This window comes from Silurus aristotelis (assembly GCF_946808225.1).
Source record: "Silurus aristotelis genome assembly, chromosome: 18".
In the NCBI taxonomy this organism is placed as follows: Eukaryota; Metazoa; Chordata; class Actinopteri; order Siluriformes; family Siluridae; genus Silurus; species Silurus aristotelis.
In genome coordinates this window covers 9218223-9235845 of record NC_139591.1, presented here as the reverse complement: position 1 = coordinate 9235845, position 17623 = coordinate 9218223, and the positions used below count along the sequence as shown (strand labels likewise).

The 17623-nt window shown below is 37.5% G+C and overlaps 1 protein-coding gene across 7 annotated transcripts in view; it reads left to right on the top strand.

Moving 5' to 3' along the window:
• trim3b (tripartite motif containing 3b) overlaps positions 1-17623 on the top strand; it is a 43350-nt gene that overhangs the window by 23906 nt on the left and 1821 nt on the right. For 4 of the 7 annotated variants that reach the window (XM_083569077.1, XM_083569076.1, XM_083569079.1 and 1 more), the window contains 9 exons: positions 6876-7027; positions 7265-7445; positions 8245-8977; positions 9168-9268; positions 9719-9886; positions 11101-11269; positions 14175-14234; positions 14543-14613; positions 14735-14875. In XM_083569077.1, the coding sequence (XP_083425203.1) occupies positions 6876-7027; positions 7265-7445; positions 8245-8977; positions 9168-9268; positions 9719-9886; positions 11101-11269; positions 14175-14234; positions 14543-14613; positions 14735-14875 (1776 nt within the window). Of the gene's footprint in view, positions 1-6875; positions 7028-7264; positions 7446-8244; positions 8978-9167; positions 9269-9718; positions 9887-11100; positions 11291-12613; positions 13137-14174; positions 14235-14542; positions 14614-14734; positions 14876-17623 lie in introns of those variants that run through there. The other 3 variants (XM_083569080.1, XM_083569081.1, XM_083569082.1) reach the window with 2 other exon arrangements.

Here is a 17623-nt window from a genome sequence, read left to right as displayed (position 1 = left end):
AATAAAGCTGTGTGAAAAACAACCTTTATGGGATGGGATGAATACTTTTTTGTCAACTATTCTATACAATGTAACTACTGTATGTTCAGCAAACCTAGCAAGGAGATATCACAATGGGTGCAGCCTCTGGGGGAGTTTGTGGCATTGTGGGAGTTATTAAAAATAATTAAAGGAATAAAGAATATCAAAAAACAAAAGATTTAATTTTAATAAATGACAGCCTCAAAACACACAAATCTACATTTTGCCATGCTCTAGTGTAGGTTTGAGGGTGATACTCATAAATTTAGCCAAGGGGTTGAGGAGGGATTACACACCTTTTAATATGACTAGATTTCAATTATTCTTCCCTGATTTAGTCCTGTCATGTTTTTGAACCCTCCTCTATCTATGCACAAAGATACAGTGGCACAGTATGGAGACAATGTATACTAAACACATTAACGCCCCTGTAACAAGGCAGAGCTAGACTCATTCTAAGCAAGATAAGTGACATTTCTGGCTTCCAATTTGAAACACTGGAAGATTACGCCGTTGGTTGTATGAAGTAAGAAAGTACTTTGTGTTTACTTTTCAATTCACTATTATTTGTACAGTGATTTTAACAGTGGACATTGTCCCAAAGCAGCTTCACCGAATTTAATAGATTACAAATGTAAGTGGCAAGGAAAAACTTTACGAGCGAAACTAGAGCAAGTACACATAAATGAGTACCCAGAGTCATAGAACCAGTTTAAACGATGGGTTAGAAAAATAAGGCAAGAAGAAGCTTTTCATATTCTTAAATGCCACAAAGCAGGTGTAAGAGTTGTGCATGGATATTAAAGCAAGATAACTTTCACGGACACTGACTAGCTCTTTTTTCTGATACTTTCCAACTTTATTATTTTCTAAACCCTCATGCTCCTTTGCACAGTCCGAGAGCACCCGCTTGCTCACCTTCTTTTCAAAACAGAAGTACATCCAGAAATATGTTTTCAGTGTCAACATACAAGATAAATTCTTACCTAAATTTATAGCATTCTTTAAATTTTAACATTGTTACCCTTACACTACGTCCTCCCTTATGAAAAGAAATGTCCCTGTTTCCAAAACCGAAAGGAAAAAAATAAATGAATAAAGAGTAGAGTAAGAAAAATGTATACATCACACAAACTGTACCCATTAACATGTAATTGCAACAACAATTGAAACCAATATCATGCAGTGAACATTAAAACGTTAAGGAACAAATTATTTTAAACTGCCTAAAATACCCACAATGTGGAATATGACAACCCTATTACTAACATGGTTCTAATAGTATTAGCACCATTGTCCACATTCAGAACCCAATTCTACAGCGCTGAGAAAGTTGCATTAAACGTCCATATCTTGTTTTTTATAGCGACCTGGAGATTTAACAATAGGAGTAGCTGAAGGAAATGGAGCATACAAGGTTCTTGGGACATAAGGACAGGAGCCTGAATTCGCAGTGAGAGGTGGGGCTCCAACTGTGGATGGGGGGTGCACATTAGTACTTTTTCTGTCTGAGTTTAGTGGCAATATAGACCGATAATGCTTAGGCGGTTGTAGTGTAGTATTTAAGACTTAGCCCTAGGATCTACTTGATCGAACTTCATAGGTCAAACCAATATCACCTGTAGGTGAGTCTATTCTCCTTACAACTTTAAATGGACCAGGCCATTTGGGAGCAAGTTTGTGTCTAGTTGAAGCTAGAAGATCAACCCATACAAGATAATTAGGTTGATAAGCTTTGTGCTTTAAGTTATGGTCATAGTAGTGTTTTTGCTGTGCTCCTGCTGTCTCTATCTGCCACTGAATTAAAGGCAGAGCACAATCGAATGAGGATAGAATGCACATACTCATTTGGGGTTTCAGGCGTAGCCTTGGAATGTGTTGGAGTTTCCCCAAGAAGAAAATCAGCAAGGAGACAAGCTTATCTTCTATGAAGCAAAAAGAAAGGTGAATGTATGCAAACTCAACTTGCTTCAAATTTTCATCCCATTAAACACATTTTGTGTACAGGTATTTAGCAAGTTGATCTTTGGTAGATCTGTTGGCACGTTCTACCATGCTGTCAGACATAGGATTACAGGGGGAGGTATGTGTTTTGCATAGTCCAAGTGAAAAAGCACAATTCTTTGACTAGATCAGAGTCAAACTGACGTGCAAACTTTTGGGTATACCATGACGGCTTATAAAATCCATTACCATCCATAAACTTTACCAATAATATATAAACTTTGTGAGCTGAAGATGTTGAGGTTTTAGTTGGGAGTGAAGAGGATGGACAGGATTAGAAATGAGTTTATAAGAGGGACAGCGCATGTAGGACGTCTTAGAGACAAGGTGAGGGAGGCGAGATTGAGATGGTTTGGAAATGTTCAGAGGAGGGACATGGGGTATATCGGTAGAGGAATGCTGAGGATGGAGCCCCCAGGAAGAAGGAAAAGAGAAAGACCAAAGAGGAGGTTTATGGATGTGGTGAGGAAAGACATGCAAGGTAGTTGTGTTAAAAGCAGCAGATGTAAAGGACAGTGGGGTATGGAGACGGATGATCCGCTGTGGCGACCCCTAATGTGAGAAGCCGAAAAAAGAAGAAAATAATCCATTACCATGAGAATGTACCAGTTATCTCTTCATGTAACAGGCAACTCTGTCAAATCAGCTGCCACTTTCTCAAAAGGCATGCTTGTAACTATGGGACTACTATTAACTATTTTATGTATATTTATGTGTAACTATTTGCATAGGTGCCTGCTGTTGTGGTGTTTGTGGACCACTTGTGTCACAAGCCTGACACTGCAGACACCATTTCATAATGTCTCTAGGCATGTAGGGCCAGAACCATCTGACCTGGGCATGCTGTAAGGTTTTCTGTGCACTGAAATGACCAGTGAGAGAGTGTCCATGTAAATTCTCAAACACCTTGAGTTGAAGGTTCTGTGGAACCACAACTTGAAAAATGACATTACCTAGTGGGGGTCTAACTTTGCAGCAAAAAATGGACCCAACCAAGACAAGCCTGGAAAATTCTTTCAAAAAGTGCCTTACCAAAGGTCAGGTGCTTTTAAGCTCAGAATATAGTGGTCTGCACTTAGCTAACACCCAATCAATCACTGTGTTTAATAAAGGGTCAGCTTTTTGAACTTGAGCAATATCCTCCCTATCTATATCCAAAAGTGAAATGTTAACATAAGTAGAGATTAAGAAATGTGGTTCTGCATTTAGCTTAAAAACTGTAGTGGGTGAGATCAGTTGAGATGTGGTATCAGTGTCAGCCAACTGGTTTGCTGGTGGAGGCATGGTAAGCTGTAAATAAACTACATCAGTCTGAGTGCAAGCCGAAACAAAGTTTACACATTCAATCTTAGGTATAGAGTCAATCGGAACATTTCTGACAAGACATTGCGTCTGCAATTTCCAGAGCCCACCTTGCCCAGCAGCCTGAGGGATCACTATCAGGAACCATCTGCCTCAGACTAAGCAGGGGCCTGTGGTCTGTAATAATGTGAAAAGAATGGCCCAAAACTCCCTATCATAGGTTGACCATCGTTTCCCAGTGGGTGTTAAAATGTGACTGCCATACGCAATAACATTTTCTCTGTTATTATTATTTATCTTGGCCAAAACACATCTATTTGCTGTGTTCGATGCATCAGTAAAGAGCAAAAACTCCTTGGAAAAATCAGGGTATGAAAGGATAAGAGCATTGGTTAACACATGGCAAAGTGAAACAAAAGCTTCCTTCTCCACTTCAGTCCAAACAAACACTTTGCTGTTCTGAGAAATGGCATGCAGTTGTTGTGACAATTGTACAAACATAAAGATAAAACGTCTGTTATATGAAAACAAGCCGATGAATGCTTTAACTTCAGTAGAATTTTCAGGAGTAGGCCAATTCCTAACTTTTTGAATGTTTTTGAACCAGCTCAGTACACTATGTGGCCCAAGAATGTTACCTGTGGTTGGGCAAAACAACATTTTGAAGGTTTCAACTTCAAGTTAGCTGCTCTCAAATGATTAAAGACTTCCCATAAAATGCAGCATGTGTTCTTCAAAACTCTAACTATAGACAATAATATCGTCTAATACAAAAGATACACAAGGCAAGTCTTCCAGGAAATTCAATTTTATTCAATTTTATTTGTATAGCACTTTTAACAATGAACATTGTCTTAAAGCAGCTTTACACAGATAATGTGGTGCTAAAGAATGTTCTTACGACGTAATTTCATGGATCCCCAGGCCGTTAATGAGAAACCATTTACAGCTGCACAGAGTGGCCTCCAGTTGAAGAGAACACCATCCAGAGGCTGGCTGGGACAATGCAGGCAGATCAGAGGAGTGGAGAGGGGCAGGAACAGGTCACTGGAAACTCAGAAACATGGAGGAAGGGAGCGGGAGAGGGAGAGGGAGAGAGAGGAGAGAGAGAGAGAGAGAGAGAGAGAGAGAGAGAGAGAGAGAGAGAGAGAGAGAGAGAGAGAGAGGTTACAGGGAGAAAAGGATATGGATTATTATGTGTCCTTATTGTTGTAAAAAAGTTAAGGACACTGTGTAGTTGGGGACTCCGGCAAGACTCGCAATGGCAACATAACTAAAAGGGAGAACCAGAAGGTAACACAACCGTCCCAATCACTAATTGGAATGCTGTTCCATATCTGTGTGTCTTTATAAGAGAAAGATCTGCCCCTTGCTGTAGTCTTCATTATTTAAATTGCCAACAAACACCCTGTATATTCTGATCTAAGTAGGCGTGGTGGCTCATAATGGTACAGAAGTTCACTCAGATACTGCGGCGCGAGACCGTTAAGTGCCTTATATGTCAGTAGTAGTATTTTATAATCAGTGTGTGATTTAATTGGGAGCCAGTGTAGACTGAATAAAACAGGAGTGATGTGGTCATATTTTCTAGCTCAAGTAGGGACTCTTGCTGCTGCATTCTGAACTGAAGCTTATTTATACACTTACTCAGACACCCAAACAGTAAAGCGTTACAGTTACAGTATATTCTAAATGTTACAAAAGCATGAACTAGTTTTTCTGCATCCTGTAATGACACCATATTTTCACATTTTTTTTTATATTTCTAAGGTGAAAGAAGGCGATCCTGGTAATATTATTCCAAAAGGCTTGGGCAAATAATTAAACTAAACTCTTTGACTGCTGTATGCACTGAGCCAGAAAGACCATCCAGAGACTCTACATAATCAGAAAGTTTACTTCTAGCTGCATGTGGTTCTAGTAAAAATACTTCCATTTAAGGAAGTTATCAAGCATCCACTGTCTAATGTCTTTTACACACTCCTCAACATTTATAATCTGATCTCTCTTATCTGGCTTTGCTGAAATATACAACTGTGTATCATCAGCATAGAAACTAGAGCGAGTACCATGTTTATGTATCATTTCACCCAAAGGCATCATATATATAAAGAGTAAAGCAGTGTGCCTAACTTGCAGAACACCAAACTTTACCTCAGAGAGTGTGGAGAACTTACATTTACATCAACAAACTGATAGCGATCATTCAGATAAGACCAAAGCCAGGAGAGAGCTGTTCCCATTATTCCAACAACATTTACTAGTCTAGCAAGAAGTATAGTATGATCAATGGTGCAAAAGCTGCACTAAGGTCGAGCAAAACAAGTAAACAAACAAAACCCTGATCAGAGGTCAATAACAGGTAATTTACCACTTTAACTAGCGCCGTCTCTGTGCTATGGCGAGGCCTAAATCCTGACTGATACATTTAAGAAAGTTTATTCCTAAGTGGATGTAAGCACAACTTCTGTGCTACAACCTTTTCTAAAATCTTAAAGATAAAGGGGAGGTAAAGCGAACCAGGCCTACTTGCATGTAAATTGGTATAAGGAACAACCGGTGGTGAATGCTGTTTTTGTTATGTCTTTGGCATGAAGCAGCACCAATAACCAGATCCATTGTGGATCCCCTAAGTGCATCTAACGTGTCATCAGTTCTGGGTAAAGGATGGGCAACTTTGATAGTGAGGCCCCTATAATCTATGCAAAAATGGCAAGAGCCATCTTTTTTTTAGCACTATAACGACAGGGGCAGCCCATGTGGACTATAACTGACTTCAACTATGCCATTGGCCCTCCTCTGTTCTGGCACTGAGGTGGTGGAATGAACTTCCCCTAGATGTCCGTACAGCAAAGTCCCTGACTATCTTCAAGCAACGACTGAAGACCTACTTCTTCCTGAAATACTTAAATTAGCACTTCTAAGCTCGTAGAATTCAAGGGTTATATTTATATTAAGTTTGTGATCTTGCGTACCAGTGTAGATTTATTCATTACTAGAGACTCAAAGCACTTTTGTACGTCGCTCTGGATAAGGGCGTCTGCTAAATGCTGTAAATGTAAATGTAAATGGCCAACATGTCATCTACTTGTGATTGAATCACATCCTGCATTTGTGATTAGGTACAGTAGGCCTATTTTTTTTTTTACTGGGGCTGCATGGTTAGTATTGGTTTTGTGGGTGACAAGGTCTGTCCAACCAAAATCTGTGCTACTAGTGCTAAATATGTCACTATACTGAAGCAGCAGTGATTTTATCTCAGAAAGATGAGAATCAGATAGGTGCCCACTATTAACCTTCAGCACAAGTGCAGGAGACACTGCCATAACACAGAACCTGAGCTGTCAAAAACATAAGCGTAGCTGTACAATGCATTACACATGAGGGAAATGAGGGGGGGATAGCAGTACCTTCAACGATACTGGAAATGTGTAAAGTGAAAGTGTCCTTACATTCAACAAAAAGTTATGTTAAGGAATGTTCTTTTTCAGCAAGGTAATCAGATGAGTTTGTTACAATTGTTTATTGTTCATTGCTTCCCTCGGCAGGTGATGGAGTTTTACTGCGAATCGTGCGAAACAGCCATGTGTTTAGACTGCACAGAGGGGGAACACAGAGAGCATATCACTGTTCCACTAAGAGACGTTCTGGAACAGCACAAAGCAGCACTGAAGAATCAGCTGGATGCCATACGTAACAGGTAAACTCATTGTCAGATCACAGACTCAGGAGCAGAATAGCAGTTTCAGGTTATAAAAATACATATTAAATATATACAAATATTAAATGTAAAAGACTACATATTGTCAAGCTCAAAGTTTCCTTTAGTGTGTCAGAGTTAAAACACAGCTCTCTGGTTTTCTCAAAATAATACAAATAACAAATATCCTTCATTTCACCTTCATGTATTTTAAAAAGTATTTCTATATATCTCTAGGTTGCCCCAGCTTACGGTTGCAATAGAATTGGTGAATGAGATTTCCAGGCAGCTGATGGAGCGAAAGACTGAAGCAGTGAATGATATAAGCTGTACGTTTGAGGAGCTAGAGCGGGTTCTGCACCAACGTAAGACTGCGCTTATCACCGACCTAGAGAACATCTGCAGTTCCAAGCAGAAGGTCAGGAAAAGTTTTACCTCAGCAAAAAGCTAGGGTTTTTTTCTACAGACAGAAAAATGTCTTTCTCCTGTTAATGTAGCCAAATGAAACACTATGTACCGGAATGTCATCGAGCAGATGGGTACATGATAATAAAATATCATTATATCATTTTATTTTAGATATAAGTAAAAAATTTAACATGACAGTTTGTGCTGCGTAAAATGTGTTTGCTACTTATTTTCAAAAACTGCACATGTGCTTGATTCTACTTACAGTATACCACAGCTGTTTGCCATAGTACAACATAGTACTTTTAAATTTCAGTTGTTTTATAACATTTAAACAACTTGAATCCTCATATATTAAAATAAAAGGTCACTTTTTATTTTATTTATTTTTATTATTATTATTATTTTTTACCAATTTACCAATACTTTTTTCTCATGGATTTAATAATAAAATATATGTATGTATATATATATATATATATATATATATATATATATATATATATATATATATATATATATATATATATATATATATATATATATATAAAACATATTAAATTCAACTATAAAGACTCCTTCCATAACCATTAAATGATCATGTTTACATAATATATTGTAATTTATCTTGGGCGTTCTGGTTATATGTAAAATTGCATAGTGGCTCCAAAACACAAAATACATTTTATAGTGTCATTGTCTATATGCATAGATATTTTCCCCCAGAATGCTTTTACGACCAACATGAAATTAGTCTCTTCTGTATGAGAAATACATCATAACCCCCCTCTTACCTATGTGTGTATTAGGTGCTGCAGTCCCAGCTGTCATCCCTACAGCAGGCAAAAGAACATATCGAGAGCAGCTGCAGCTTCACAGAACAGGCACTGAGCCATGGGGGTGCTGCTGAGGTGCTGCTTGTACAGAAGCAGATGGGGGAGCGTGCAGGTGCTCTTGCATGCCACACCTTTCCAGAACGACCACATGAAAACGGGCACCTGCAGTGCTGCCTGGAGACAGAGGGCCTGCGGCGCTCCATCCAGAACCTGGGTGTCCTGATCACTACTAGTGCTGTTGGACACACTAGCGTGGCCACCGGAGAGGGGCTGAGACATGCTGTCATCGGCCAACACAGCACTGTTACTGTCACCACCAAGGACAAGGACGGAGAACTGGTGCGAAGCGGAAACGCGCTTCTCAAAGCAGATATCACAGGGCCAGAAGGAAGCAAAGCAGTTGAGGTGGAGGTGGTGGACAATAAAAACGGCACATATGAAGTGGGATACACACTGAGGAGTGAGGGAGAGTATTCTTTCTCACTGATGCTATACGGCCAGCCTGTAAGAGGGAGTCCATTCAGGTTGCGTGCTGTGAAGCCAAGCGATGTACCTCAGTCTCCTGAAGACGTGAAGAGGAGGGTGAAGTCACCCAGTGGAAGCGGAGGGCACATCAGGCAGAAAGCTGTGAGAAGACCCTCCAGTATGTACAGCACTACTAAGAAGAAGGAAAATCCTATCGAGGATGAGCTTATCTACAGAGTAGGTAAGACCTAGTGGTTCTAGTCATCTAGTGGTTAGTCTTTTTAGGAGTTTACTTCATTTAATTCAAGCTCTCTTTATGCCATAATAATAAGTACATTTGTAAATATTGTTCTCTTAGTTAAGAATTGATTTCTCAGCAGTGGTCAGATTTTTGGACCCTGCTGCACTTTCATATTGACTGTGTGTTATAGGCACAAGAGGCAGGGAGAAGGGCGAGTTCACTAATCTTCAAGGCATCTCCACCTGCACTGGCAGAGTTGTAGTAGCAGACAGCAACAACCAGTGCATACAGGTGAGTTCAGTTTATTTGCTAATATGCACTATATGTTTAGTTTGACTGTAACAATAGTTTCTACAACATTTTCCCTTTTTTATTTTTAGTTTTTTATGCAGAGTATAGCTAATGAAATTTAACTTTTGTCATTGAAATGTAAAAAAAAATGAATAGAAGAAATCAAGGGTGAAAAGTTTTTTTTTTTTTTTTGTATAAAAAGTTATTGTAATAAATATTAATCATATTTTTGATTACTAATATTCATATTGCTAGCTCATGAAACAGTTTTTTAATACTGTAGCTCTACATTTGACAGATAAAAGAAGGTTATGAATTACAAACTTCTTTAAAACTAAAAGACATGTGGTGCATAAATGGATGTCAACAAAAGCCAGGTTCTATACACATTGTACATTTTAAAACCATCAGGTCATCGGGTCCTAATTTTGCAATGTTTCCTCTGTGTAGGTGTTTACTAATGATGGACAGTTTAAGATGAGGTTCGGAGTGCGAGGCCGCTCACCAGGGCAGCTGCAGCGACCCACAGGAGTAACAGTAGACATGAACGGAGACATCATAGTAGCTGATTATGATAACCGATGGATAAGCATCTTCTCCTCAGAAGGCAAGTTTAAGGTAAGAACTGGTGTGAAAAATTCACAAGGACATATTGATTAATAGAAAATGCAAATGTATATGATATATATCAGTTTTCTTATTTCTAACAAGAATACAGCATAAAAAAAAAAAAAGTTCTGTTACATGATTAATGCCTCAATTGTAATGCGTTAACATTTCCCTACTCTCAACTGTGTCATGCCTTATAAGCAGTACAAAAAAGCTTAAGATATTACACTGAATAAACTGTTTACAGCACAGAGATGTTTCCTTTATGTTTATCAATAAATTTGAGGGTGTAATATTTTTTGAAAAACAATACGTTTTTTCCAATATTACAAAACACAGTTTTTTTTTCATACATATTAAACAAGCAGGTCCTTACAGAAAGCTTCACAGTATCAGCTGTTATAATAATCATTATCACCTTTTTATTATTGTCATGCAAGTTATGTGAATGAGCTGCTACTGTATCTGTAGAAACAAAAATTTAGTGAAGTAATATATACAATATTTATATGTAAACTGAATTAAAGCTATACAATAAGATAATAAGAAATATGATTTGATAAAGTTGCTATACTTAAAGTATTTCGACTTCGACAGGCAAAAAGTGACACAATGCATAAATATAGTAACTGAAGTATGAGCAGCGGACAGGCGCATTGTTAGTTTATTTCCTTTATTAATAGCCACCCTATCCTTGCCATTTACAATGGAGAGAAATAAGTTTGGGTGTGTGCTCAGTGCTAAAAAGCTTTTTAGACACTAGAAACTAAATGTTTTTAGATACTAGAAACTAAATGTTTTTTTGCTTGTAAAATTTATTTTTCAATGACTGGTTACGTCATTGGAAATTTGAAGTATCCTGCTATTTAAAAATCCACAAGCAACTAAATATGTCAAATATGACCGCATAAATAAGACACTAAACCTTAACAAAGCTTAAAGGTTTACTTAGTCCTGTTGTGGGATGAGATGGTTTTGTCTGATCAGTAGGCATGGAAATATCCTCTTCAACCACCAAGTACTTTATAGGCTTTTCTTTCAAACATTAAAATGTCTTTCCCAATTCAAGTCATTATCAGATTTTTAATTCAAAGAACAGTAGCCCACACCTTCTTCCTAAGTAAAATAGTGACCAAAAAAAACCAACAATGACCATATCTGAGAAGGAAAGTTTCCTGTATATTCTTATTGCAAGACTTTCCTCCCACTGTGTTTATGCTCAGAATAAAATTGGCGCTGGGAGGCTGATGGGGCCGAAGGGTGTCGCAGTGGATCGAAACGGTCACATCATCGCTGTAGACAACAAGGCGTGCTGTGTCTTCATCTTCCAGTCCAACGGGAAATTGGTCACCAGGTTTGGGGCAAGGGGTTCATTGGACAGACAGTTTGCAGGTACTAATGCAAAATAGGGCTGTGCAATATGGACAAAATAATCAAATTGCGATTTTCTGAATGAATATTGCGATTGCGATTTTCTTTGCGATTTTGGCAATTGTTTTTGCTTTTTTTAAACTTTTTCAAACATGCTTTTTCTAAATGTATTCAGTGCACAAGAAGTGCATAACAAAACATTTCACAATAAAATAACATAGTATTAATAGTTTAATAAACAAAACTATAGTAAAATTGTCTTTAAAACAGACAACATAAAATAAATTAAGATTAAATAAACTAAATTCCAGCCATAATAAATAAACTTCAAAACTGTTTTTCAGTGCACACATTTCACAATGAAATAACATACTGTACAGTAGTACTAACTGCTTGATAAACAAAACTGTAATAAATTGTCTTAAAAACAGACATGAAATAAATTAAGATTAATACTGTCATAAGATTAATACCCAACTCCAGTCATAACAATAAATAAAAACTAACAGAAATCAAAACCAAAAAACCTCTCTTAAAGGTTTTTTTGCAAGAAAAACCAGCATATCCACCATATCTGTGGTCGTGGTGTAGTATTTCACCTGCTTGAGCTCGTATTCAACGCCCGCCTTACATTTCTCATACATTTTGGGAATAGCAAATCGTGTGAAATGAGTGCGAGGTGGGAGCTGGTATCTTTTGTCGAGTGTTTGTATTAGTCTTCGGAAGCCGTCTTTACTGAAGATGTGCGCAGGCATCATATATAATAGGTGACCGCATCGGTAATTTCTTTGTGCCATTTTGATCCTCTCTCATAAGGCATAGCGCTTGCAAATGCTTGAACAATGGAAACTTGTTCAATCTGTTCGGGCTGGCTTTAAGGTGTGCTTTTGTTTGTTTCGATGGACTTTGTCGACATGCATTGATCATGCAGTTTTTTATGGTGCTGTTTTAAGTGTTGGAACAGATTTGTAGTATTGCTCCGTTTCGTTGGAATAATCATTTCACAAGTCTTGCAAATGACCTTGCTCTTTGACACATCCTCTCTCCTGAATCCAAAATACTCACAAACGACTGACGTTGAATTTCTCTTTGGCATCAAATCATTTTTATTTTGACCTGCATCCATATTTTATGTACTTTCCTCCCGTTCGCCGATTCGGTTCTTCAGCTCAGCTTCGTCGTGCGCTGCGTAAGCTCTGATTGGTTAACGTCTTAAAAACATGCGCACAAGCATATTCTGAATAAAAATATAAATAAATTGATATATAAAATCGCAGCCTTATGCGGTTTAGAAATCGCATGTGCTTAAATCGCGATTTTTTTGCGATTGCGATTAATTGCACAGCCCTAATGCAAAACATTCAGGAGCAGCTCACAGTCTTTACAGATAACAGATTATGTACTTTGCAAGAGTCTAATATGAGGTTTGTTGTCGTTGTTCTCAGTATAATTAAATATGGCACTAGGTGTTTGTGTGATTTTACACCAGCTTTTTTAATGACTGTTGCTGTGTGCTGTGATAACTGTTTTCTAACAACCTAAGTCACGGTTTTCACTTAATGGTTTGGCGTTAACAGCAGCGTTACACAGACTGTGAAGCTTGCAAATGTTATTTAAATCCTAGCTGAAGTGCCACGTAGACACATACAACACAGTGTGTGTGTGTGTGTGTGTGTGTGTGTGTGTGTGTGTGTGTGTGTGTATGTGTCTGTGTCTGTGTGTATACAGCATATATAAAAAATGTGCAGTAAAAATACAACAAAATTATTTTTTTTACTAAATAGATTATGTAGTATTCTGTTCCTCAGATAATGAAGATTTTCCTAAACAAAAGTTTGACATTGTTATTCAACACCATCACCACAGTGAAACATGTTGGTGGTAGTACGATGTTGTGGGATTTTTATATTGTGGGATATTTATTTCTCACTACAAACAGAAAATATGTACAGAAATTTTAAAAACAAAAAAAAGCAATTCCAATCAAAATTAACCCATACAGCATGCGTATGTAATGCTTAAGCATGTCTTGCACAAACATGGTGTAATAGGCTCATTTTACAACAGTAATTTTTACATAAAATAGTAGGACAAATATTAGCAATGGCATTAATTAGGATTACATAAAATTTAGGTTTACAAGATCTAGGTTCCCACTATCCCACTAACTACCGGTACATAGAAAAACTCATGTACTCGTACTAATTATACCATTGCTGAAACTACAAATCTAATGGTGGCTTAAGACTTGCACAGTACTGTATTTATATGTGTGTACAGTATATACAGTATACCCAGTGTCCATTTCAGTTCCAGGTTGTAACAATTTGAGCTGCGGAAATGTTTAAGGGGGTGAAGAGCACATTTTTAAGCATTACTTTTGTATACCTTGAAAAAAAAATCCTTGACAATCTTTTGTTACAAACTAACAAGCATGGACCAGGACATTTTATGTTGCAGAATAAGTTTAACTGATTTAACAATGTATATCAGATGCATTTTAATGGCCAGATTTACCCAGGCTTCAGTTCCAGTATGTAAAGGAATGTTGAAGTGCCTCCATTCTGTCCTCCTCGCTCTTATTTAAAAATATTCATGATAATGCCAAACGCAATCATTAGACTTTCTCTGGGTTGCCTAGACTGCCAAGTTATTTAGAGGACATGTAAAGCTGTAAATTTTGCTATCACCTTAGTTCCCTTAGCTAACCCTTTTCCTAGTGCTTTTTGTGGGTTATTTATTATCCAGTTTATTTAACAAAATGTGCATGTGGATGTGTCCTAATGACCCCATTAGTGTGTTAATATTGAGCTGCTTAATGGTCTTTGCTAGCTTTCTCCCTAATATTTTGGCTGACACCCTTCTGCTTGCTTGTTTTTGCCCAGTTTTTTCTGACCCCTTGTGTTTTGTCCCTTATTCTTTATAGAAAAAAGTGGTTCAAACTTTGCAATGGAGCAAAAGCTTAGTAAATCTGGCCCTGGGTTCAGTAAGTATGGAGCGCACTGCGACAATGTGTCGTGTGGCGTCTAACACTCATCCCCAACCCCTGAAATCTTAATTGAAATTTATGATTAATTTTTGGCTTTAATTTGAATCAAATCATAATACAGATCAACACAAAGTATGTGTGTGCTATGTGGAATCATTTAAAGTAGCAATTTGAACGAATCATAATGCTTGTGATTTAGTTTTAATCTTGATTGTCTTATTCTCCTGGCAGATCACATGACCTCACCAGTGACTAGTGACTTATTGTCCTATAAGTCTTTATATATCTTTATATTGTCTTTTCAGGTCCACACTTTGTGGCTGTCAACAACAAGAATGAAATAATAGTAACAGACTTTCATAACCACTCAGTCAAGGTAAGGCTATGGGGTAAAACATGTACCGGTACCCTTCTGGAAATGAGCTTCTATAGGAAACTGCTATGTGTATTGGGGATTGTACTTTGATGTGTTAGTTAGATTTGGTCTCTTTACTCAGGTGTTCAGTGCAGATGGCGAGTTCCTGTTTAAATTTGGCTCACACGGTGAAGGAAATGGGCAGTTTAATGCCCCGACAGGAGTGGCTGTTGATGCAAATGGGAACATCATCGTAGCAGACTGGGGTAACAGCAGGATACAGGTGATAACAGTCAGCCGGCTCTCACACGTGTTGCAAAATAGCTTCAGACTTTTGTGTCTAAAAATGGAGCACTGAATAAAGGTGTAGGAGTTGTGCTCTACAGTAAATGTTCAAGGCTAAACGTTTTAGTTCAAACCCAAATAATGTATTTTCAACACACACAATTGTGGCCCATTCTCTACAGCATGCAGTTCTACAGTGTAATTCAGTCTTTTGTGGTATTTTACGATCACTGTTTATATGAGTGATAACAAGCCATAATTCTGGTGTAGCAGCAAGTGAGATTGAAATAAAAATTTTTTCATGCTTATATAAATTAGCTATGGTTTGGTAAAGCAACAAAATGAATGTCAAAACATATGGCTCATACCAACCTAACTGAAGTGACAAAAACCAGTTCTGCACTTCTATTTAATCAAATTTCTATATAATTATGTTTATTCATCAGTTATAGTGTTTATTATTATTATTAGTAGTAGTAGTATTTGTGTGTTAAGTAAAGTGTGCGCATCGTGGCTTAATGACCACATGGCCAAACCAGTTGAGAACCATTGCAAAAGTCAATGTCTGTAGCAGGATCTCTCTCATCCAAAAAATCTTGTGGTGAGCCGAACTGTGTGCTATGGAATTCACTTTTCAGTGATGTCTATAGCTGCTGAAAATATTACTGCTGAAACAATATTCCCTCCTATGTGCATAATCTCTATTTATTGTATGGAGTTTTCGGGGTCAATTATGCTGCACATGTTGATGCACAGAAGTCTATGAATAAATTGTGATACTGTGAGCCAGGTCCAAACATGTAAAGCTGATGAGGATACAAGACAGGCAAACAATGTGTGGCATTGACCAACCAACAAGTAATGTGAAGACGAATAATATGTGGTGATGCTACATAGAACGACAACCCGCCCCCCACCCCCAAACAGAAAAATATATATATAAATAATATGGCACTGAGTGTAAGAGCCTATAACATTTTTGTTATAGTCATTATTAGTACAAACCCAATATCAGTATGGAAATGTACCAGTTTAAGGAAAAACATATTTTAAATTTAATGGCTGCAACATGTTTTAAAATAGATGGAACAGGGCCATTTTTTGCTTCATTTTTTGCATCTACTCTTCTTTTAGCAACATTCCCGATATGTGTGGGAACTGATGAGACCAGTTACTAGTGTTATGGGTGAGGAATGTTGTCCTATTTGTGTCTGATACAGGATTTTAGCTGCTGAGAATTTCTAGGTCTTCTTTATTGTACTTTACATTCCATGATGTGCCAAATTTTTTGCCAAAGGTCTGGACTTCAAGCAGGCCAGTTCAGCACCCAGACTCCTCTACTACTGTCCAGATGAAAAACTGACCATTCCATAGGACCTAAATGTTCCTCAATGCCATCAGAGATGCAGGCTTTTAAACCAAGTGCTAAAAATAATAAGCCATATGGTCCCTCTTCTCTTTAGTCTTGAGGATTCAGTGTCCATTTCTGGATTTTTCACACATATGACTTCTTCTTTCCGTGATAAAGCTTTAACCTGGATTTATGGATGGCACAGCAAACTGTGTTCACAGGCAATGAATTCTGAAGGTGTTTGTGAGCCCCTACAGTGATTTCTATTACAGAATATTGCAGTTTTTAATGCAGTTCCACCTGAGAGCCCAAAGATCACATTTATTTGTGCATAGATCATTTTTTAGATTCCTAAAATCTTTGGATGATATTATGTACTGTAGATTAGGAGATATTTCAATTATTTGCAATTTTATGATGCGAAACATTATTCTGAAATTGTTCCACAATTTGTAGAGACAGTTTCTCTCAGATAGTGATCCTCTGCAGATTTTTACTTCTGAAAGCCTTCATAAGATAATCTTTACACCCAATCATGTTGCTGACCTGTTAACAATTAACCCAATTAGTTGAATTGGGGAATGACCATTAGTTTGGGAATTATTAGCATGCAACTCGGCCTAACGTTCGTAATCTGCTTCTCCCACTTACTTTTCTAATGTTTGTGAAGCAGGCTGGAAGGAACTCTGCAGTGACTTCAATCTAACATACATCTCTTAAAATCCTTTTAAGTGTGCTATCCATAGTTAGGTTATGTCTCTCTTCTAATGCTTCAACCTGTGTTTATAGGGATGATAAACCACTTTATAAAACACAATCCAGTTCAGATTGCATTGTTAGTAACATACATACATTCATACTATTTGAATACAGTCTTATTAGCATTATCTTATCTATAAACTGAACATGGCATAGTTACAAATGGGCCTGCAATGTAATCCACTTTGGGATCGACAGGATTACTCGGGACACTCCAATCACCAATGTTGCTATTTAAACTACATTCATCCATAACTTACATACTGCAGATATTTACATTTTACACACTGCAAGAATCGCTGTATGGACCATCACCCTGTTACACTCACCTCAGAGAAGCACTAGCTACAGTAAGTCTGGATTCTCGAGTGTGTATAAGAAGGAAACACAAACTACATATTAAAATCCCTGCCAAGCTAGTGCCCAAAGGGGATATCGCTCAGCAGATATTTTTTTAAAACTAAATATGGTTAATAAATCACATTTAAAAATCCAGACTTATCGTAGCTAGAAGTGTATTACAAGGTAAAGCTGTACCTTTAGTTTAAAAAAAAATTTAAAAATTTGTTGTTTCTTACAACATGACAGCACGTTTTCTGAATAACTTAAAAAGAGGGTAAAGACCAGGGAGAAAAT